The sequence below is a fragment of the Haliotis asinina genome, chromosome 12 (genome assembly GCF_037392515.1).
Source record: "Haliotis asinina isolate JCU_RB_2024 chromosome 12, JCU_Hal_asi_v2, whole genome shotgun sequence".
NCBI lineage: Eukaryota > Metazoa > Mollusca > Gastropoda > Lepetellida > Haliotidae > Haliotis > Haliotis asinina.
The window spans coordinates 20,504,679-20,526,789 of NC_090291.1; the positions used below are offsets into that span (position 1 = coordinate 20,504,679).

Below are 22,111 nucleotides of genomic sequence, written 5' to 3' on the forward strand. Positions count from 1 at the left end.
GACTAGACTTCACGCAGTAAATGTTAGAATTCCAATGGATCCATGGGTTTAGCGATCAACATAGCCCTAGAGCAAGGCTATACCCCATGTCCTGTCCGCGAGTCCCTTCACACACGGACGCCTTCCCATCGTGCACGAGTGTCGGAGAAACATTCTGCCCCGGTCACCTGGCAGGCTACCAACATCCGTTGTATAACCCATTCTAGCTTGCGTTTAACCTATTTCATTGTCATTGGATACATAGGAGACTGGCTTTCGGGTCATTCGTACGATATCAGAACATTAACAGTTGATTTGAAACCGTTGCATTACTAAAGATTGTCAGAGACAATACCTGAGCTCGAGGAAAGAAGTAAACGAAAGGTTTGGGTTGTACTTACATAAATGGGAGGTTTATGTCTTTTGCCATTAGGTATGTTGGTCAGGGAAAAAACAGCAGGTCACAACCGCCATGCAGTGTCGTTTATGAATACTGAATACATAGTGCTGAGTGCGGCTTAAAACTAAACTCATTCACTCACTCACACTGAATGTAACGTTGAAGAAGGACAACTGTTATTATTGAATGACACAATTTGTTTTATTGCATGCAATAGATCAGACTTGTTTAGAGTGGATGATAACGTCGTAATGACGCTAGTGATTACCTACACCTAGCATCTGTTGCAGTAAAGACACGTACTCGTTCTTCTGCATAACAACAGCCTCCAAATGCCATTTAAACAAGAACAGAACTGTCTATGTACTTTTGTCAGCACCTGTGTAAAGTGAAGCCTGTCATTGAAGCACTGGGTCCACCAACGTCATGGCCGGCCAAACAGTGTTGTGCATGAGGCCACGTGAGGCCAGTCAGTTCACTTTATCTCGTAAGTGTGCATACCAACAGACAATGTATACAGTGCAATATAGCTTCGGAAACAATACATCAGCAGCCTACTCACAACAGTAGTTAAAAACAACACTACGTGTATATTGTTGTTCATGCAACACAAAGTGGAAGTCGCTTCTCCAATCACACGTCCATTATGTGTAAATTGCCGTTGACGGCGTGTGTTTTCTAATGTCTGGTTTATGAACACATAATATTGTTACACAAACACTCTGATTCATGATCTATAGACATTGTTAAGCTGACAATTATACACTGTATAGATAGAGCTGACATAAGATCAAGATAACGACAGAAGTACCGCAAAACAAAACGTCAACAAAACGCCGGGGGGTAGGGGGGGGGGGAGGAATACGGGTGGGAAAGAGTAGACACAGCACTAGATTCACCTATAAATACTGCTACTGTCACGTTCAGTCGTGGCGGATTGCACTGGGCGCTCCTCTCGGGGTATTTCGGTTCGTTACGGCACTACCACATCACGGTAAGGTACAGAGTGGACTATATCTGTCATTATCATCTTAGATACGTCTGAGGACATTTTGGTGAACCATAATGTGTTAAAACGATGTAGGGGTATAAACAGCCATAATCTCGGATGCTAGTTGCAAACTGCGAAGAAATGATCGGGTGGCCAGTCTTTGTGGCTCAGTTGGTTATTTTGCGTCATCATAACCTGGTTTACTTCAATTTTGGTAAAGATCCAGGGCCCCGTTTCACAAAGCTCTCGTAAGCCTAAGATCTCGCAACTTTTCTCGTAGCATCCGTAGCTCTTGTGTTACAATATAGGAGGCATGAATGGCTACGAGAAAACTTACGAGATCTTAGGCTTACGAGAGCTTTGTGAAACGGGGCCCAGGTTAGAATTGTTTTTAGCAACCCGTACTTGTAAGATTTGGAATATTTCTGCATGCACACGCACACGCGGAGATACATCCAGCTTATGTACAGTGTCAACTTACATAAGTTGACTTAACTTCACTTTCTGTTATACGGCCCAGCAGCACTCAATGCCCTTTGACATCAGTTTTTCCCCGGTATTTCTGTAAGCATCCTACTATTGATAAATTTATGTATCTAATGAAATGTGACTACACATATTCGCCACTTAATTGTAAAATTTGCCACTTAACTCTAGAATTGCCAAATTCATCAAAACTGGACTTTGCTCAATGTTTTAATACATATCAAACTGCAGTATATTCTATGTGTCACGATATATGTGATTTTTTAGAATTAAATTTTTGTTCTGTAAAGTTCTGCTGAGGAATTGGCCCAAATACCTGAAACATTAGGGCGTTATGGCCAAGCATTCCTGGATAGTATAAGGTGATACGAGGCCGATCATGCCGTGAGCTAAGTAGGATTAGAAACATACTTTTGTTCAGCATTTACAGCGTTTAGTTAACATGAGATGAAGACGACTTTACTTGACATCCTTTGTCTTAGGGACATTTGTGTAGGAACTGTTGTGACACATGAAGCTGACACTGGGTGTTACAAATATACGCCTTACGGTGTTACCCTCGTCGTGTCAAGTGTTGTTTGAAAACTGTCATACAGGTTTACCTAATTAACACATGTGCCTAATTAAGAAGTCCATAGACCATGCGACACCCACACGTGACCTTGGATTTTAGTTTTAAGAAACGAATTGTTTGAAGGCAGAAGGGTATTTTATTATAGCCTCATCAACGTGGTACATAAATTACATTGCGTAAGCACCCCCTCCCCAACTTCTCTCCCCACCCCACACAACACCACCACCGCCAAACCACACCCCACTCAATTTAATGCAACATTTTATTGTACACTAAATGTCAGCGCCTGATATAGTTCAAATCAAAGTGGATGAGTAATCTACTTTCATGATAACGGTACATTAATTTGTTCTAAATGTCACTTTTTTATGTACGGTGCCCTTAATTCTCCCCTACATCTGTATATCGGACACATATGGCCCTGACTTAAAACCTCAGAGTAACCCTGACAAGCAGTCATCGAATGGTCAGAAAGCTATACATGTACACATAATTTGCATTGGATGACCTATATTTCGAAATACGCATCGGCGCTAGGGCTTCTGAAAAGGCTCGTCCTGAACCATGTATTATTGATTGTCAACCTTCTGACCCACATAAAGGTGGTTGACCTAGATGCTGATCACATACTCCCTCACTAGCGCGTATCTTTATAATTTGATTTTTAAAGAATGACTTAAATAGGTCGATCCAAACGTTTTGCTGAGCCAGCTAAATGCTTAAAATAGCCTTGTGTTAGCCCGCGAGGATATTAATAGATTACAGCGATGTAGATTTCGGCAAACAGGTATCCATCTGCTTGTCTGAAACAATCACGTATTTTTTTCAAGTCTATGGGCATTCTCAGTAGGCAGTCTCATGGATTCTGGCCAAAATGCACAAAAATCTTGTAAAGAACGATCTGAACAATAGGGATCCGCCCTGGCGAATATATTAATACGCGTATGAGTCGAGGACTGACCACTGATTAATGTTCGTCCGAAATAAATCGATCATCTATCACATAAACACTAGTTGCGTAATTCATCAAGTTGCTTATATAACATACAAAAATGACTGCTTAGATATTGCTGACATGCAAGCTTTAAAAATAGCCTGTGTTAGTAAACAGAACTACCGAATCACATCGTCAAGCATTAGTGACCGCTAGTTCAGCCATCCGGGCATCAGCCACAACTGTCAAAATATCAGCCAATTCGCACGTGATATAAACATTACCACGCGCTGGCATTGCCTTATAGGGAACGTTGTCCTCATTAATATTCATAAGATATCCATATATGACAGGTGATCCCTATGCCACAGCCAATGAAAATCTGCCAAGCTCAACGTAAACAGAAGATGACGACACAGATTCGCGACTGCTCTGCTTAGACGCGATCAGCTGTTTTTGACAGAGAGCGACATTAACACAAAAATACATTTCACAAACTTCTCCCGAGGCCTTGGTTGAAACTCATATTGAAGCATACATAAAAAGGGAGCTCATACACAAGGTAAGTGTACATTATCCTTACGAACAGTCATCATTTCCTCAAATTTCTTTGTTCACAGCTTGCAAGCGGACAGCCTTCCTCCATTACTCGTTTCTACGCGCCAGTTCGTTCGAAGGATATAGCCCTTGGAGAAAGATATTTGCGGGGAATTGTTAGTGCATGTCGTTAAACGTTGTTTCTAATCTGCCAAAAAGCGTATTGATGTAGTTAAAGCTGAAGGTTCAAGTGAATAATTCGGAGAGCCAAGGTGAGTTCTCGGGACTCAAGGTCAGCAATCTGAAATAGTCAATGTTGATAGCGAAAATTCTCTGACAGCGATTGTAGGCAGCCTTTCCAAATCGATCATAATGAGAATTATATTGATGCTAGGACCAAAGGTGGTTTTCTGATAAGGAAATTCAAGCTTACTATTTGTCAGTTCGATATTTAAAAAAAATATATTACGGTGACACTCCCAGTCAGTTTGACGGAATGACGGCCGTCATAGACGATTGATTTTGCCCTACATTCTGGTAAAGTAGCCTAATTATGTTTTTAGTCAGACGAACTATGTCTGATTCGCAAATCGAAGTCTTATGATATAGATTCTGTACTGACTTATCGCAAATGAATAAGACAAATATTTCAAGTATTGGTTCTACTTTTCTCTAAATATTGGCCTAGCATCCAACATTTTCCTCTTCCATTGTGTGCTGTATCCGCCAAGAGTACAGTACTGTATCTGTATGTAATGCTTTGTCACCTTAAAATGTAAGTTAATCAGTGGGTCATTATATTTGTGAAAAGATCGAATGCTAGGGCAGGGATGGCTTATATTTTTTTCAGATCACAAATAAACGATCAAACGCTGATCGGAATTAACATCAATGCTTATTTTTCACAAACCTTTTCATGAGAATATATTAATGTGAGTCTGTTTTGCATTTGAAATACATAGACAATAATGAACGTCGCGCGCGATAATCACCAGCAGGTCAAAGGTCATTATATGTGCACGCGTTCGCTCAACTGAACTGTCAACATTCATAGCCATGCCTCGAGTTCGTAAGTCCGCAAATGCATTTCGTCACATTTTCAAATGAAACGTGTACTTGTCATACAACTGTCCTGTAGCGTTATGTACAAAACACCGCAAAGTGTTGCAATGCAAGAGAAAATGTATGCATACTGACGAGACAAAAGACAGTCTCTTTCTGCCGTCCCCTGTGGTTGACAGTTGGGCTCGGCTTCAAATTTCCGCTCAGTACGTGTAATCATTTATGTCATAACTAATTCTGTCAAGGTTATCATCACCCATTCAAAGACATGACCCAGATAAGTGTTGCTATCCAAACTGATACAGGGACTCACAAACCGATAGCACATCACCAAGACAATGGGATTTGTTTTTGGCAGTTGCTCCTTCATTGTTTACATGATCGAAACCGGCCGATGCAAGGGGAGTAACTCGTTCCTTGTGGTGTTTCACAACCACCTGTCAATGTTTCAGAATGTCACTTGCGTGTTTGTGCTTGAATTGTGTTGGTAATGTTTTTTTGTGTAAATGAGGTCTCGGTAGCAAGAGTGAAAAGTATTTCACAGGTAGTATGTGGTTGAATTAGTAAGGATAACTACATCAGCTAAACTCCATTTTGTTCTATTTCAGTATTTAGAATAGTTTGGTCACTTTATATTTATTTGCTTCATTAAAATGAATTCTTTCAGTCTTCTCTGAAATCATTACAAGTACCTAAAATAGCCTTTCGAATACAATTCTTGGTTCATTTAAGAAAGCTTGTAAATATTGTACTTTCATTGATTTCCTGTTATGTTATGCTTCTTTATCAGTTGTGATCAGCTTGACAAGAAGTGTACGACTTTGTGAATCATTTTACATTTTGCCATCTTAATATTCTAATAAAAATGCTTCTGTTTCAATCAAGCAAGAGAACAATTAAGCTACTCCTGTTAATGGTGGCAAAGGTAGCCTTTATATTGTGGCATTTGTTCAAGGCATTTAGTTGCAGGGTTTGCTAAGTATTCCATTTTTACCATTAGAATGGTAGCATGACAGAATGCACAAAGAACATTTATCATTCTTTTTAATAGTACAAATTTCAACCTTCAACATTTTGGACTACATAGGGGATAGAAGTCAGCAAATCTCATTTTGCTGACTTGTATCAAGTTAAAGTTTTTCAAGATTGCTGATACTATGAAAAGGGGAAAGAGTCAAATTTATTGTATTCACTGAGGAGTGTTGAGGGTGACAAGTATTTAAGTGGTGTCGTCACATCACCAAACCATCGCTCAGTTTTCATATTTTGTAACTGTTACTTGCAGGAAAAATGTTCAGTGGTGTCGCAAACCTGCTTTTTGGAAGCTCCTCTACAGAGCCTGAAACTGAAGTGAAGGAAGTTGATGTCCCAACACGTGATGCTGAACTAGGCTGGGTAGTCGTGGATCTCCCATCCTCAGAAAAGTCCTCCAGTAAGTAGATGCTACATGATTGAAGGTGGCTGGAAATTGTCCTCTGTTCCTGCTTTCTGCTTCTACAACTGCCATAGTAGCCAACCCTCACTTTTCTTAAAATAGGATTCAGGCCAAATAGAATCATTCTCTTGTTCTTATTAAATTAATCAAAATCATATTGTGTAAGGTATATTTAGAATTTGTCTAATTTAATGAATTTATGGAAATCATAGTGATTTATCATTATATTGAATTAGATTCTGAGAACAATATCTATGTAGTTTAAAATATTTGACACCTTTTTGGTATTCATTTGTGAATGTGATCATTTATATTCATAACATTCACTATTTTAAGATATGAGGAAGTGAAATGCATCTTTCTTTTTTTTCAAATGTTGAATGATACTCTTTGGCTTGGACACTCCCAGATTCTAATTTCATAGCAAGAACATGAATCCTGCCTTGTAGTAGATACTTTTGATTAGTGTTTTCCTTCCATGTACTGCATCACTGTGATTATCAGTGACCACCTGTCTGTGTATACACACTGGTGCATGACAACATATGATATTTTTTGAGAAGAATGAAGTAGACATAAATCAATATTCCAGTCATATTACACTTTCGAATCTTTCGATTGCAGCATGTACATCTGATCTGCACATGGAAATATTTCATAAGCCTAATGTATTTGAAAAAGATATCGCATGAAGAGTTATTTAGGTGCAAAGAATTTACATAAACAACAAAGTATAGAAATGCTTTCAAACACAGAAAATTGATTTTTCAAAATCATTTGAAGTCAAATTTTTCTCCTCACACACACACACACACACACACACACACACACACACACACACACACACACACACACATCTCTTCAAAAATGCTGATAACATTTGCTTATTGACTAAAATCTCAGTAGTGCCTGATCATAAGCGAGTTCACAAAGAAATTTATCATTGATTTATTAGTCACTTCTGCCCAGTAGTATGTTGATCTAACGACTCAAAAAAATATTCTTTACTAGATTCTTTTTGGCTTGTTTGGCTACCGACGTAGACACTGTTGGTACAATATTTGTAATCTGTGTGGATCTGATGTGTACAGTTTCTTTGCCTTATGATTATCTTCATTTATCCTTAGCATTTCCCCCTTTTAGCTTGCTGTCGCTGCTGCTGCTTGTCTCATGTGTCACACCTCATTCAAACTGTGCACTTATTCACATTTGGACATTTTGTTAACATATCTCTTTCACTAGTGTGTGTTCATTTCTCACAGTATTACATAACCACAAATATGTGGTTTTATCCTGTGTTCTGAAAGTTATAGTTGTGATAGAACATTCATTGTTGTTTTGTGTATCATAGTGGGACAAATGTGTGGATGTCCATTGTTTAAGTAAACTAACTAGTAATTGTTGATGTTTGGTGTAAGTTAACAATAGGAAATAAATGTTCCTGTAATTAAACTTTAGCCACTCAATTCTTTATTGTAAAATTGGAAATGCAAAATAAACAGTATCCAAATAATAGTATCAAAGATTAAATGGAAAAGTCAGTGTTTTTAAACTGTGAGAGAAAGAAAACAATAGTATGAGTAAGATATGAACTAAGTGTTTGGACCACAAGTGCACATGGTAGATGAGAAGCTTTTATCTGTTACTGTTAGACTTTATCTGACCTGTTCCAGATGAAGGTGAAAACAGGCAGCAGCAGCAGCGGCAAGGGGGTGAGTGCTCACCTCGCCCTCACCACTGTGAACTAAGGGTACCTGTGGAGATTCCTGAGGGGGACAGCAGCTGTCCGTCCGACCCTGAGAGTACAAGCTCGCAAAATCCCTGTAGCCCTGGTTGCTGTAGTCCCTCATCTCTCTCCAGTGATGTTGTTTTATGTAATAGAAACAGTATACGTGTTGAAAGTTGGGTTCTAACACCACCACCTTGTTTTACAGGGAGGAGAAAAAGAAACACCGGAGTAGCTGATAGCCCCATGGAAAACTTACTAATTGAACACCCAAGTATGTCTGTATATAATTCTTACGGTGGTGACAGCACCGGTGAACTTAGCAACCAATCAGAGTCTTCCAGTGATGTAGACATGGAAGATGAAAATGTTGCTCGAATGACTCCCAATCAGGTGGTGCACCAAGCTCCTCGTAGGCCACATGCTGTAGCTGCACGTGCAGGGATGCTTGCACATGTTCAAAACGTTAAGATTGCTCAACGAAAACATCGGTTGCAGGAGTGTAAGCATATGAACAAGAAGAGCTTAGAGAAATCCAACAAGGTGAAAGAGTTCCAATCTCTAGGCAAACGACAGAGCCAACGCAACCGCACCCTTCGTCCATCTGGTTGTATGAATGGCCGTATTGGCCAGAGGAAATTCTGAAGTCCATGCTCTACCGGTGAAATGTTTCCTCGCCTTGTTTAGAGATTAAATATCCCCAGAAGTTTATGACTTTATGTATATTAGAATTTGTAATTATCAATATTGTTATTTATACACCTTTATGATGTTTGTGTTTTATGTATATTGAGGTGAGTAATATGGAAAATAATAATTATTGTTCAGACTGAAAGTTCATGTCCTTTGCTGCAGTAAAAGTTAAGAGTGATGGCATCTAACACTTGTGTATGTGTGTAAAAATGAGGGAAATACTGGGAAAAAAATCCAGCAAAACAAAAACCCACAAAAATAACTTTTATGAGGTTCCAGTTTCTGTTGTATTGTTTGTTTTTCTCATGTATGTTAATGTCATGTTACAATGGTTCTGTATGTCCAAACAATGGCACATATGCATTATATGTGTATAATGTATATAGTTGGCATATTCCCAATTCACAGCCATGGTGTTCGGAAGTTAACGTCTGTGTCAGTACTGAAGCCCTTGTTAATTTGTTTTATGTTAATGTGGTTCAAAGGGTTATTTTTCAAGTTTATTGTCTGCTCGAATTGTTACTGCATTCATAATGTTAATCAAGGGAATATTTTATAAAATGTTTGGGTACTGTTTTGTCTAACTATATTGTTATCATGTCAGCCCAAAAGATTCAAAGGTTTAGATGAACAACATACATTTTACAGGCTATTTCTACATCAATTATTGGAGTATTTAATGTTTTACATGTATTCAAACTGTAGTTACATTTGTTTAATTTTGACAGTTATATATAGTTCTCTATCCATACTAATGAATTTTATTTGCTGCATGGGTAGACCAGAGATTTAATGGCATTGAGTAAAATCGTTTGATATATCAAAGAATGAATGGCCACCCCATACTGACAGATTGACAAAAACACAACTGTTGTGATGGTTGAATTATTGCTTATCACTGGAGACAAATGTTTTACTTCAGGGAACAAACAAAAGCACAATGTGATTACCCAGACATCAGACAGAATTGTCATTGCTGTGAACAGAGGTCTTGGAGACTGTTGAACTGTTATATCAATGTTGCTAAACAGTCAACACTTTTAAGACTTCATATCATTGAGATATTGATGTGTTACTTAAGTTCAGGATTTAACCGTTCATGCTTACCTACAATATTCATGTACATCAGACAGTATGACCAATACCTCCAATTCAATGTTATTTTAGTGATCTGCTTTAGTGAGCTGCTAAATGCCAATCTGATTACCAAGGTGCTTAAACTGAACACTGCTTTTCAAGTTGTACATAGAACATTGTGTATTACTGCCATCATCAGCCAATAAGTGTACATACCTGTGATATACTGCAAATTACATCATCACCGTCAGACAAAACTGGTGCTAAGTTATCTAGGCACATGGCCCACCCACTTGCAACATGGCCCTCTCTTGTCCACCCATTCAACCTTGTGTGACTGCTGTACACTCTGCAGTCTCTGTCCTGTGTTACTTTCTTTTAGACTAATTGTTACACTGACTAGGTTTAAGGACTTTCTTCTTACTATGTTCTTGTGTGGAAGTGAATATCCTTCAGGTATGTTCGGCTCTTGTGACATGTTTGTATTTAGAACAATTTGACAATGTTGGCATCGACTGATATGTCTTGAGTTGACACTGCATGTGAAAATTTTAGATTAAAACTTGACATACTACCACTTGTCTTTTTGTAAATCTTTTCTTCATTTAGAATTATTTTAATGAAAATAAAACAAATTTAACTAAATATGAAATGCATGCCTTTATGATGTATACTATTTTCCTTCACCAATATGACAAAGTCAGTATTTTAAATTAGAAAATACATTACAATAATATACACAAATAATGTCACCTATTGAGTAGAAATAACATTTTCATGTATCTAATTTTTATATTTAAAAAAACAACAACTTACTTTGTCACTTGTGGAAAAGGTGTTTGTTTAGACAGATACCTAGCTTTGATGCCTAAAATTACCTAGAGATCTATTTGGTGTTTTAGTGGCACATACATGGCGGCACTGTCTTCAGACTGCTTTGCCCTAAGTCCTGTTTATGTCCTGCTGTATAGCATTAGTAGTCTGTATCGCATAGTTGCAATGTAGATGATATAAACAAATAAAATAACTCTGCATCACTCCTAGGAAATATGTAGCTGTACTAAGAACACACACACAAAAATACAGTTGAAAACACTTAAGAAATTGCTGTTAGGGTCATCAGTTAATAATTTGGATTACAGCATCATTAATCTTTTCAATGCAACCTGTCCAATGATTTCCCCCAAATTGTTCACACTGAAGGCATGATGATGAGAAGACTTGTTAATTACAACTACTCCAAAGGGATCCAAGTGGCCAGCTGTCATATTTTGTCTTAGCTCCTTAGCATCGTGGTTGTTTACCATGATATATCTACTATATTGATGGGTCAGGTGAGAAGTAAGAGCTTCATTTTTTTATGCATTTCAGTTATAAAGTACTGGGATACTTAAGGATAGTGTGACAACAAGGATTCCTCTCACCACCAATCAAACCATGTCTTATGTAAAGGTACACTATGGCGATGATCAACCTAGCGTTATGAAATGTGAATTAATAATACAGTGATGCCAGGCCACCAGCTACCCTGCTGTTGTCACTTGTTTAGCAAGCATGACCTTACTATGGTGTGTGCACCTGTGCAGCAAGTCTCATCTGTTCACTAATCTGTTGTTGACACTGAGCCAGCTTGCCACTATTGAAGTCTAATCTTGTTCCAGTCGCTCTGTGACTTCTGTACATAGACACCTTCTATGATACCCATGTTATGGCTCAATATGAACTATATGAAACTGAAAGGCAGCTTTTCCCCATTTGTTGTTAAGAGCATGTTTTTTTTTTTAAATTAGAGAATTCTGTATGATATCAGGCTATTAATTTTGCTGTAAGCTGAACATGTTGATGAGGACATTAATGCAATTTGTATTTATTCATAAATGTCATATTGTGTGTGTGTTGAAGTTGTTATTCCTTCTGTGAATGATCTGCAGAGAGGCAAGAATGTTTGTGTCTGAGTAGCTGTGTGATGCAGGTTTACAAAAACAGTAATAAACTTCTTCTTTTCAAGTTATATCCATTGTTTGTTGTATTTACATACAGTGACTGTAAGCACAGTGGAGTGACTTATGAGGAATTTAGTTTGTGCCCTGACACACAACCTTGATTATTCAATATTTCCTTTCTGCAGTAGTACCCCTGCAGCATCATCATGGTGTTGACTGTGATGTCATATTGTTATCTCTCGGCTCACAAACTTCACACAGACTTTATCTCACTCATGAGCTCAAAATAAACTACCAATCAAAATGCCACTTCAGAAGGTACATTCTGCACAGCAAGTCAAAGCTACAGCATCAACTGTACAAAAGCAAATCACAAATATGTTCAACTGGTAGATGTTCTTTTGTTGAAAGATGTTTGAGTTGCAACTAAAATTTGAATAGTAAAACACACTTTAACTGGATATGTATTTATCACAAATCGGACAAAAAGGTAGAATGATATGATGCTAATTGTGGATTAGTGATTTTAGAGATCAAATCCATAACATTTTTTCATTCAAACCAACTGCAGCCTGTTCTCTTACAGTGGAGATAAGATTGATACACATAGCAGCTTTTCAAACCCTTCATTCTACCATGCCTGTGATTCAATAGGTATGTCCCTTGATGAGAAGCAAGACATGTCTTGATAATTTGGTAATGGACTGACTCATAAGTAGAGCTGCAATGATTGACATTTGTACAGAAGCAGCTTATTTGAGATTATACATATTTGCTGGAAATTGTGAATCCATGACAGCATATTGGGGGATGGCACTTACGTTTATGGTTGCGTTAGCTTCTTATATATATGATAAATTATATTTCACTAAAACACACAATTTGGGTTCAATTTTATTATTCCTCTTTGTTAAGTTGAAGGCTTTTGCTTACACTGGTTACTCCTAAAGATCGTCACAAAATCCCAGTCTCATTCTAATGCCTTAAAAGGATTACAACATGAAGCTGATGCACATACTTCGTTTTCAACATTTCTGGGTATACAGTTTTGACTATTTATGATCCAGGACTCGAAAACCTGTTCAAAGAAATCCTATCTAACAGAGATATGTTAAGGTCACAGCAAACATTGCTCAAACTTGAGGAAACTCCAGATCAAGCCATTTTTCTAATCAGTAAATAAACTGAAATGACTTGTAAACAGTTTCATTCAGGAAGTAATGTACACAAGGAACAAAGACTCCATATTTGTAAGACAGCTTGAGCTTGTGACAAGGAATTCATGTTTCAAACTGTCTCCCTAAGATACCAGCCAACATCAGGTTACGTTTCAATTTCACTGAACAGGACTTAAGATTGCTTCAGTGTGAAAGCAAAACCATTCAATTTGACATGCTTTGGACCTCTGTCTGATAGTTATCACCACAACTGAAAGTGACCTTTCATTCAGTCAAATTTTGAGACATCTGAGTAGAATTCATAGTATTGTAAACAAAGGTTATAACAAACTCAAAGGGACCATTATTGGTATAACCATTGTTTGTTATATGAGTTTCAACTAAAATATACAACAAATAGGCAGGACTCCTAAATTAGTCTGCAATATCCATCGGTTTGTTTTAAGCTTGTTCATTATAACTAAAGTGACTGTACATATGTTCTGTGGTGCTGAAACTTCTGACACCATGATAATATTTTGCCCATTCTTCATGATGATGCTTCATAATCCAATTCTAACATTTAAGACATGGTTTGTGACAGTGATTGGGACGAATGTATTATTCAAAACAGACAGGAGACATTAAAGATGTTAATGAATCTGTGGAAGTAGATCAGAAACCATGCCATGCAGCTACTGGTGGGCTTTGAGTGAATGTACTGTGTTGATGTAGAGTATCAATTTTCTACTGCTGTTGAGTGTTCCACTAGAATGTGGGACAGGACTAGAACATGATAAATCTAGAATAGCATGCAGGATTAGTCCATGCTAGAACTTGGAACAAATCTGGAGTAGAACAAGCATAGCAATAATGATGTCATCACAATACACTCCATCAGTAAAGTGTCATAAACACTGGAAAAACACAACAACAGAATTTAGCATGGAGTTTTTATTTAACAATTTTCATGGCAGCATCTTGCATAACAATCCACTGTATGGAGTAGTACATAATTTGATCACAGCCATATATAGTAAGTTCCAGACCATTAAACACTTGTAAACTGTGTCACAGCCTTGATAAATAGTGACAGTTTATTAATGGAAACAGATTACAACCTAAATATATGTACACTGACACAGACAATCATGAATTTCCATTCCACAAGTACCATTCATGCAGACTGGTGTACTGCTAATTACCAGCTGGAGGCTGATCAGCCTACTCAACAACAGGCAGATAATCTGTAGGCTAAGGAGGTCATTAGGTGCAGTGTGAAACATCCTAATCTGCCTGCTTCCCGATTTTCAAGAGAACCACTTGTGAATGTATTATACATAAGGTGAAGGGTTCACACTGAAAACTCAAGACAGACTGGTGGTAAACAAGCTATAAAATATTGTGATTAATGCTACATGAGGCATGGCATTAAACTTTTATAGAAACAGGAACATGAAATATGAATATGTAACATTCATAAAACTGTATTCAGACAGACAATGTGCTAAGTACACGGATACTGCATCTGAGACTTCGTAGCTACCTAACAACATTACATATGTGAACACCTTCGGCTATAAATACTGAGAAGTATCACAGTTACCTTTGTCACCCACCATTAACGATTACCACTGAAAACAACCATGTATAGTACCATCAACAGTCAACAATAAAAACACTAATGTTCATGGTCGACACAAAAATGGTCATTCAAAAACATTTTGAGCATGTCTGTAATTTTGATATTTTACTGATATCATCTTCCAATACCATACCTAGCATCTTACATCAGAATCTTTGACATCTCAAGCGGACCCCTGAGTAATATTTGAAAACCCAGTCTATACCACTGTTTTCTTGAGATAACCAGATGTCAAATGATTTGGCTTTATTTCTTCACCAATCTTGCTTTGAGAATCTTTGAGAATCACATAAAGATGACAAACTGTCATCAAGATTGTTGTAGTTCATCTTTTTGTTCTCCTTAATCATATTTCGATACTCCTACGAGAACCCTTCATTCCATGTACTGAGAATCATTGATTGATTAATAAGTTCCAGGTGTGTTGCATCGGAATAACAGATCTAACTTTGTTCGGATTGCTTATTTGACTACTGATTATACAATATGTTGATGTTTTTTGCTCTGACTTCCATGTGATATTACCCATCCTACCAGTGTTAATATATGATCCAAATATAATGGTATCATCTTTGGCTGATACCAGTGTCAGTTGTTCTGTACACAATGACACCATTACTACCTTGGGCTCAGTATGTATGAACCTTTAGATCAGCAATTTCATGGTTGTGCTAGGTGATGCAAGTCTGTGACAATTACCATTTACAGAAACCCACAAGTTCTTGTATAGCGCCTAGGTCTGGAACACAAGATCATAAGTTATGTCCTAAGGGAGGTAACTCTGAACAGGGAACGGCTTTGCTTCAGACAACAGGGATATATGTGATCCCTGCCAGAATTCTACATAATGATAAGCAAATATTATTGTCAAATACTCCATGAGAAAAATCATTCACAAACTAGTTGTTGTTCTACTTCACCACAGAAGTGAAATCATAAGATCTTACTGTGTCAGGAAGACTGTCTGTTACAATACCATGTCTGTCTCCTGGTGCTGGCAACTCTTCACATACCATCAGCACTGTCAACTGCTCAGCTGTTGGTAACAAACTGAAGACTTATTGCACAAGTATCACATGCATATTCCACAGGCAAGAGTTGTCCCAGCAATGAGGACTCAGGGATGTCCAGACTGGTCACATGCTGGAATACTCCATGAATCCATATCCATGGTTGAGTGAGCTCATGATAAACCTCATGTGCAGCTCCACAATCAACCAGCTTCTGTAATATTCCAATACAGATGTCCATGTATCATAGTTCCTTTGGTATAAACACGTGAGGCATTGTCTGGATGATATGGTGCTTCCTGTGAGTCACAACAAGCTGTGGAAGGTGTCGCAAATCCTGTGAGTAACATCAAATTGTGGAAGATGTCATGCTTCATGCACATCAAATCAAGTAGTGGAGTTTGCGGTAAGGAGGTGGGGAACCATTTGCTTCACCTAGAAGTGGATTCTGTTAAACAGTACTATTCACCACAGCCGTCTTCACCATCCCAAACAGGATTTCATGAAAATATGAAACACACCAGTTCATGAATACAACCTCTGCTGTCATTGAACACTTGCATATGCTGTGAACACAACCATGTTCATTAAGGGGATTCTAGGAACCTCTGCAGTCCATGAACATGTGAATTACACCTGGCAAGTTGCAAGGATCAGTAATGTTGGAGGAGGGAGTGGAGAAGAATCACCAAACATGTCTGTCTTGCTGCTGTTGTTTTCTGGATCAAGGGCAGGTTCTAGCAGGGCCAGCAATGCCTGGCACAGGCATGACTAGGACACACAGCACATGTCCTCCATGGTGACTCGTAGATCTCCATCCAGCAGAGTCCTCATCACAGCCTTGCCAATGTATCCTGTCGTGCCATGCTTCACGTTGGGGGCAGTGTTGAAAAAACAGCGCATGTCATCCTGCTTCTCGCGACCTTCAGACTTGTTCAAGTCACGCTGAAACTCGTCATATGCCTCCTGAATGATCTGAAACAAACAGAAGTATCACAGTGAATGTCCACCACATCTTACTTAGCAACTTAACAAGGTATTTGGAGTGAGGACATGTTTTAAAGAGTTTGATTCTATGGTGTTGTGTGGCTCCATCTTTAATTATTTTCATTTGTGTCCCCCAAATTAGGGAAAAGGAGAGAGGGAAAATGTTGTGACCTTGTCCATGTTGACGGCCTGCTGGAACATGAGCTCTGGGTTTCTCTCCAGGATGATTGACACCACCATGAAGGCCTGCAGCACATAATAACACAGCACTATAAATCATGAAAATGCTGAATAACACATCATAGGACATAAAACTGGTCCATGATAACACATTAGTATAAACCATTAAACATCACTGAGACATGAAACTTTTTCATGACAAAATAAAATCACGAAAGCATTCAAACATATCATTACAGGGATTATAATAACCAACAAGACTACAATATACGTTATCACATCGTGTCGAAGAAAATACAGGGTTTTATCAGTCCCAAGTAAGGATGTATTGCCCGAGCCTCCCTTATGAGGAACTGATAAAACCCTGTATTTCCCAAGACGTGATGCGATAAGCCATTTATCTAGCCAAATGTTTTTACCAAATCAAAAGAAAACAACACGCATCAAATAGACTTATAGACTTATTTATGTGTGATACCACGGTTCAGAGACTACGGGTCCTCAATGCAGCGCATGTTACTAAAGGCTTGGCGATGCACGCTTTTCTCACTTCGTGTGGTCACCGAGGCGTGGCAGGGTCATATGACTTTTGTATTCCCTGCTCGCGCATCATGACTGGTGTACATCATATTTTATCAGAGCCATGTGAACTAATCAAAACGCGACATTCTTATATGAGGCTGGATAAATATAATTAACAAAGCGTCAATCCCCAATGACTGAGTATCACCAAGTAACACTAACCTCCACCATGATCTGCCTGTACGAGGGGTCCACAATCTTGGACAGCATCTGCTCCACCAGCAGGGAGAAGTTGAGTTCATACATTGTCATATCTGACAGCGTGGGTTGCTGGAGAGTAAATGACAGCTATTGAAAAAGTGAAGCAAGCATTCAACTTCCTCACATTCTTTGTGCATAAAACTTCAGAGAGGAAAACCTAAAAAGAACAGGAACATCAACAGAATAACTACTGCGACTGACACATCTCATTTCCAATCATTATGCTGCATCCTGTTGTATCACTTTAAAATCTGCTTCCCTGACTATGTGAAGTCTGATCAAGAGTTTCCATCACCTTATATACAAACCCTGGTGACGTCATCCCACTGTACTGTGCAGGATTTTCTCTTTCCAACAAGTACTTAATGAAATTGCAAAAGTATGTAATTTTCTGATTAAAATTGATATTTTATATGTATCCTGACTGCTTATTATGCTTATCTCCTCCCTCTGTGCGAAGATAGTGGAACACTTGAAATCTCTTAAAGTTCCCTTCCAACTGAAACAGACCTACAACACCCTGACCCATCGGGAGCATCCCTTTCCCACCAATATGGTCACATGACCAGCTTGCCACTCTCTCCGAATCTCATAAGCCCGACATGAGAATTAATGTGAATTCAGCACGCCTGAGAGGGGCAGTTGAGAGGGCTTGATGTCATGAGTCAGGATCAGTATAAAGTATCAATTCAAAATTACATAAGTTCCTTATCCTGACTCATGCTTACTATGCTTACAGAAACCGACTGAAATGACAGAGGGTCAAGCCATACATTCTGTTGACTGTCATATAAGTACGTCAAGTACTTCCCTTCTTCAGAAATTATAACAGCAATTATAACGTGATCATATATAGATCAGCTAACGTCCTGCTAATGTGTAGTGCAACTATGTCGAGATTTCAATCAAGACCAGTCGTGATTCTTCATGAACAAGTATCTTCATTACAAGTACAGGGACAAAATCATTCATGCTAGCCTGTTCAAGACATGTGCATGGACTCTCAACCATTATACTCCACAAGGTGTCTTGGTCTCAACAAATCACATGATGAAAGGGTGAATAAAACTCAGCGATTTTGTGGAACCATTAGTTGATTTTTGGTGATAAAATCCCATCCTAGATGTACAATCTCATGATGACTGGAGTTGAATCGTGAGTGACTGAAGTCCAGAGCATATATTTCTGACATCTGTGCTGCTGTTGCTAGGGCGAGTAGGGACAGCATTTTCTGTGTCAATAATTCAAGTGCTGTCTGGTCTACTGGCTCCTAGACATCGCTTGTGAGGTGTTGTATTATGACATTTAGATCCCAAGCTGGAGTCTTAAACCTGCGCTGCTGGTCGTCCGGCTTGAGCGATCATAGTAAGGCATATGTTTGTGGCATCTGTTTCAAACCACCTCCATATATTGTTGTATAAGGTGCAGGTAGATCTACATAGAGCTAAGATGACTGTCTTCGCTGCTCTAGAAGAGTATCCTCGATGTTTTAAGCAGGCCTCGATATGATGCACATCTGAAATTGGAACGATGTTGGATTGCCATGTGCTTGTTTAATGTGCGGATGGATGAGTAGTTTCTTCCACTCAGGTAGTTGCAATATTGGTTGTCCTAGTTCCTTGAGTACTGGGAACCAATCTCTCACTGGTCAATAAGGCGCAAGCAAAATCAACTCAATCAGCATCGTCTGTTTTATCTTTCCAGTGACTTTCGGTGGAAGTACTGGCAGGGGGAACGCGTAGGTGTTCAGTCCTTCCCACGAGATGCTGAGAGCATCTGTTGCCCACGCTAACAGATCTGGTACTGGAGATAATATCGTTGTTATCTGCTTGTTGAACTTTGTGGCAAATAGGTCTATATGCGGGGATTCGAATGTCTGACTGATGAGTCGAAATGTCTCTTGGAGTAGCATCCATTCCGCTGAAGATGGTTGAAGAGGGCATGACAGCGAGTCGGCCAAGACATTCCATGCACCTGGGATGTGAGACGCTTTTATGTGGAAGTTCAAGTCATTGACAATGTCAAAGAGTTGAAACGTCAGCTGTAGCAGTGTGTGAGATCAAGTTGATCCTTGCTTGTTTATGTAGTAGGCTACTGAGGAATTGTCTATGTTGCGCAGTGGAATTGTTAAACAAATTTTGTAAGTACTAAATATGAAGAAAAAAAGAAATGGGCTCAACTAAACGGTAACCAAACAATGATATTGCCACTCCGACCACCAAACTAAAATATGACACCTTTTTCCACTCCGTCCACCAAACTAAATATTGACACCTTTTATGACTGTCCACCAAACTAAGTTGACTAGATAAGTTATCTGAATTCGAACTATGAACAATGCCCGAATATGGCAACTATTTGTCTTAATTCACAACAGTGCAGACGAACACTCTACTTTTCGACCCTACATCTTGCCGTCCAAAGCCCATATACACGACCCTGCACATGCAAAAAACTCAAAATGCACGAGACGTGATGGTTGCGTTTTTATGCGATGTTCATGTTTCTTGAAAAGGTGTGTTTTGGCTATTGTTTCTCACACATCAAAATCATGAACTAATGTAACTGACATTCTCTTCAGAACAGTCTATATGAACCATAAGTAGTTTGTTCCTCAATGCTGTCAACCAATGCCTTACTGCATTGATTACAGCTTTCATCTCCAGGTGATTGATATGCTGAAAGTGTTCGTTGCTTGACCAGATTCCTGCTGCCACCTCGTTAAGTGAACACCCCAACCTTGTAGTGATGCATCTACGTAGAGATGGTTGTTGTAGACTGACTCTAGCAAATAAGTTCCAGCGCAGACATTGGATCCACCACAGTAAATAAGGTCTCAAGTTGTCCGGCAGCACTATCTGATCCGAGGTGTTGTGGTGATGAATGTGCAGGTACGCATCTTGTAGATCTACGCTGGCCAGATAATCTGCTGGACTGATGAAATGCTGCATTAGTGGTAGATGGATCATTCTGAACAGTTCTGGTTTCGATCTAGATGTAATTTTGACTCTACCTTTCTCTGGTAGAGATGATATGGCTTCAGCTAACTTGTCTTGTTGATCTCTGGCATACATGAAGAGTACTGGGTCTGTAGTGGGATCTTACAGCCATCATGAAGGATGCTCATGATGAAATTGTCACTGAGAAGTCCCCAACTCTTCCAGTAGCGTCACTGACATCCACTCTCTCGTAAAAGTTGTATGGGAAGGGCTGGGGGTGGTAGACTCCAGTTATTCCAAACCTGATCTTCAGTGCTTTTCTCCTTTAGCACTCCTGGCAGGGTGTCCTGTTATATGAGAGCGCCTGTTTCCTCCAGTAGAGCGACAAAAGGAGCCGACGCTGCCACAAGTGTTTTTCTTGACTCTCGCTCTTTGAACCCAGCAGGATTTTTACTTGTTGGAGTAATGCTGAGAAGTCTGCTTACAGACAGACGTCAAAGTGTCGATGGACTTTATCACTATTACTTCCCAGGAGTCCACAGTGACGGATTTAGCGACATCCTCAATTCTGTCATCAAATATTGCAGATGCTGACCAGGGAGCTCACTAACCTGTCGCTCTAAGATGCTGCTGATAATAACCCTTGTCAGCATAGTAGATTCAATCCCGCAGATGTAGAGGCTAAATGCTCCAAAACGAATTGTTGATCCTTCTTCTGAGTAGTGAGTACAGAGAGGATCATCCTTTCTTCTTCACTGTCGAGTTTGCCGAACTGGAGCTGACAGCCTCATTGATATCCCTGGATTGGGTGAGTCTGAAAAAAGTACACCGATTGGTTGTATCCAGTTGAGCCAGTCACTTATCCTCCACTTTATAGGATTTGTTGCAAGTCTCACTGATGAGCTTATATGTCTGCGTAGATCGTAGACTCTCAGAAGGATGCAATGTAGTCGACGGCGTAGTAGTAGACACTGATCATGACAGCTGATGATCTGTGCCTCAGGAAGTAGTTGTGGAGGTTCATAATAGATATTATGTTCATTGGGAGGGACTATCTTATCACTGAAGGACTTGAGATGATCCCGACTCTGACAACGCCGTCGTCTGTGATTTCGATAAAGTCTCACTGATATCTTGACCATGCCCCAGGGTATCTAAGGCTCATCACTAAAATTATGAATGACAGCTGCTAACAACGTACCGTCACTAGACACAGAATCAACCAATTTAGACATGACTAGCGAGAGCCTACGTTGTTTGTCATTAGCCTTTGTAACAGTATATAAATATAATGCAAAATCCAAATCTGATAAATCCTTGCAAAGTTCACAGTGAACAGGGGAAGAACAAATAGGTTTGCAGGAAAGGCCATAATACATGCGGGTAAACAGCCTACAGTTGTAGTTTACATTGGGAGCATGATTTCATCAACGAGGACGAAGTCAAAGTTGAGAAAAACGTGTCAAAACACATGAAAATATATAAGTCTCCACAATAATTTTACATATTGATGATAATAACTACAATCCAAAAACTGAATATGACATATTTAGATTACAGGACCGAAACAAAG

At 39.0% G+C, this 22,111-nt stretch overlaps 2 protein-coding genes across 5 annotated transcripts in view; one reads left to right on the forward strand and one right to left on the reverse strand.

Annotated features, from left to right (window-relative positions):
* Nucleotides 1-1,282: 1,282 nt before the first annotated feature.
* LOC137257826 (tumor protein p53-inducible nuclear protein 2-like) lies at nt 1,283-11,905 on the forward strand. 3 transcript variants are annotated; one of them, XM_067795291.1, is made up of 4 exons: nt 1,283-1,373; nt 3,718-3,926; nt 6,249-6,395; nt 8,072-11,905. In XM_067795291.1, exons 3-4 carry the CDS (start codon nt 6,254-6,256, stop codon nt 8,767-8,769), a joined length of 840 nt encoding a protein of 279 aa, XP_067651392.1. In that variant the 5' UTR covers nt 1,283-1,373; nt 3,718-3,926; nt 6,249-6,253; the 3' UTR covers nt 8,770-11,905. The 3 variants fall into 3 exon arrangements, with proteins under 3 accessions (XP_067651392.1, XP_067651394.1, XP_067651393.1); XM_067795292.1 differs by lacking the exon at nt 1,283-1,373 and having other exon boundaries at nt 3,778-3,926; nt 8,072-8,110; nt 8,333-11,905; XM_067795293.1 differs by lacking the exon at nt 1,283-1,373 and having other exon boundaries at nt 3,738-3,926; nt 8,333-11,905.
* Nucleotides 11,906-13,933: 2,028 nt separating this feature from the next.
* Nucleotides 13,934-22,111, reverse strand: part of LOC137257756 (phosphorylase b kinase regulatory subunit beta-like) — a 33,711-nt gene continuing 25,533 nt past the window's right edge. For both annotated transcript variants that reach the window (XM_067795177.1, XM_067795176.1), the window contains 3 exons: nt 17,561-17,668; nt 16,808-16,882; nt 13,934-16,624 (listed from right to left, as the gene is read on the reverse strand). In XM_067795177.1, the coding sequence (XP_067651278.1) occupies nt 16,421-16,624; nt 16,808-16,882; nt 17,561-17,668 (387 nt within the window). In that variant the 3' untranslated portion in view covers nt 13,934-16,420. The remainder of the gene's footprint in view (nt 16,625-16,807; nt 16,883-17,560; nt 17,669-22,111) is intronic.

Coding starts and splice junctions, on each gene's coding strand:
- LOC137257826 (XM_067795291.1), top strand. CDS start 6,254: ATGTTCAGTGGTGTCGCAAACCTGCTTTTTGGAAGCTCCTCTACAGAG. Junction 6,396..8,071: donor ATCCTCAGAAAAGTCCTCCA/GTAAGTAGATGC, acceptor GACCTGTTCCAG/ATGAAGGTGAAAACAGGCAG.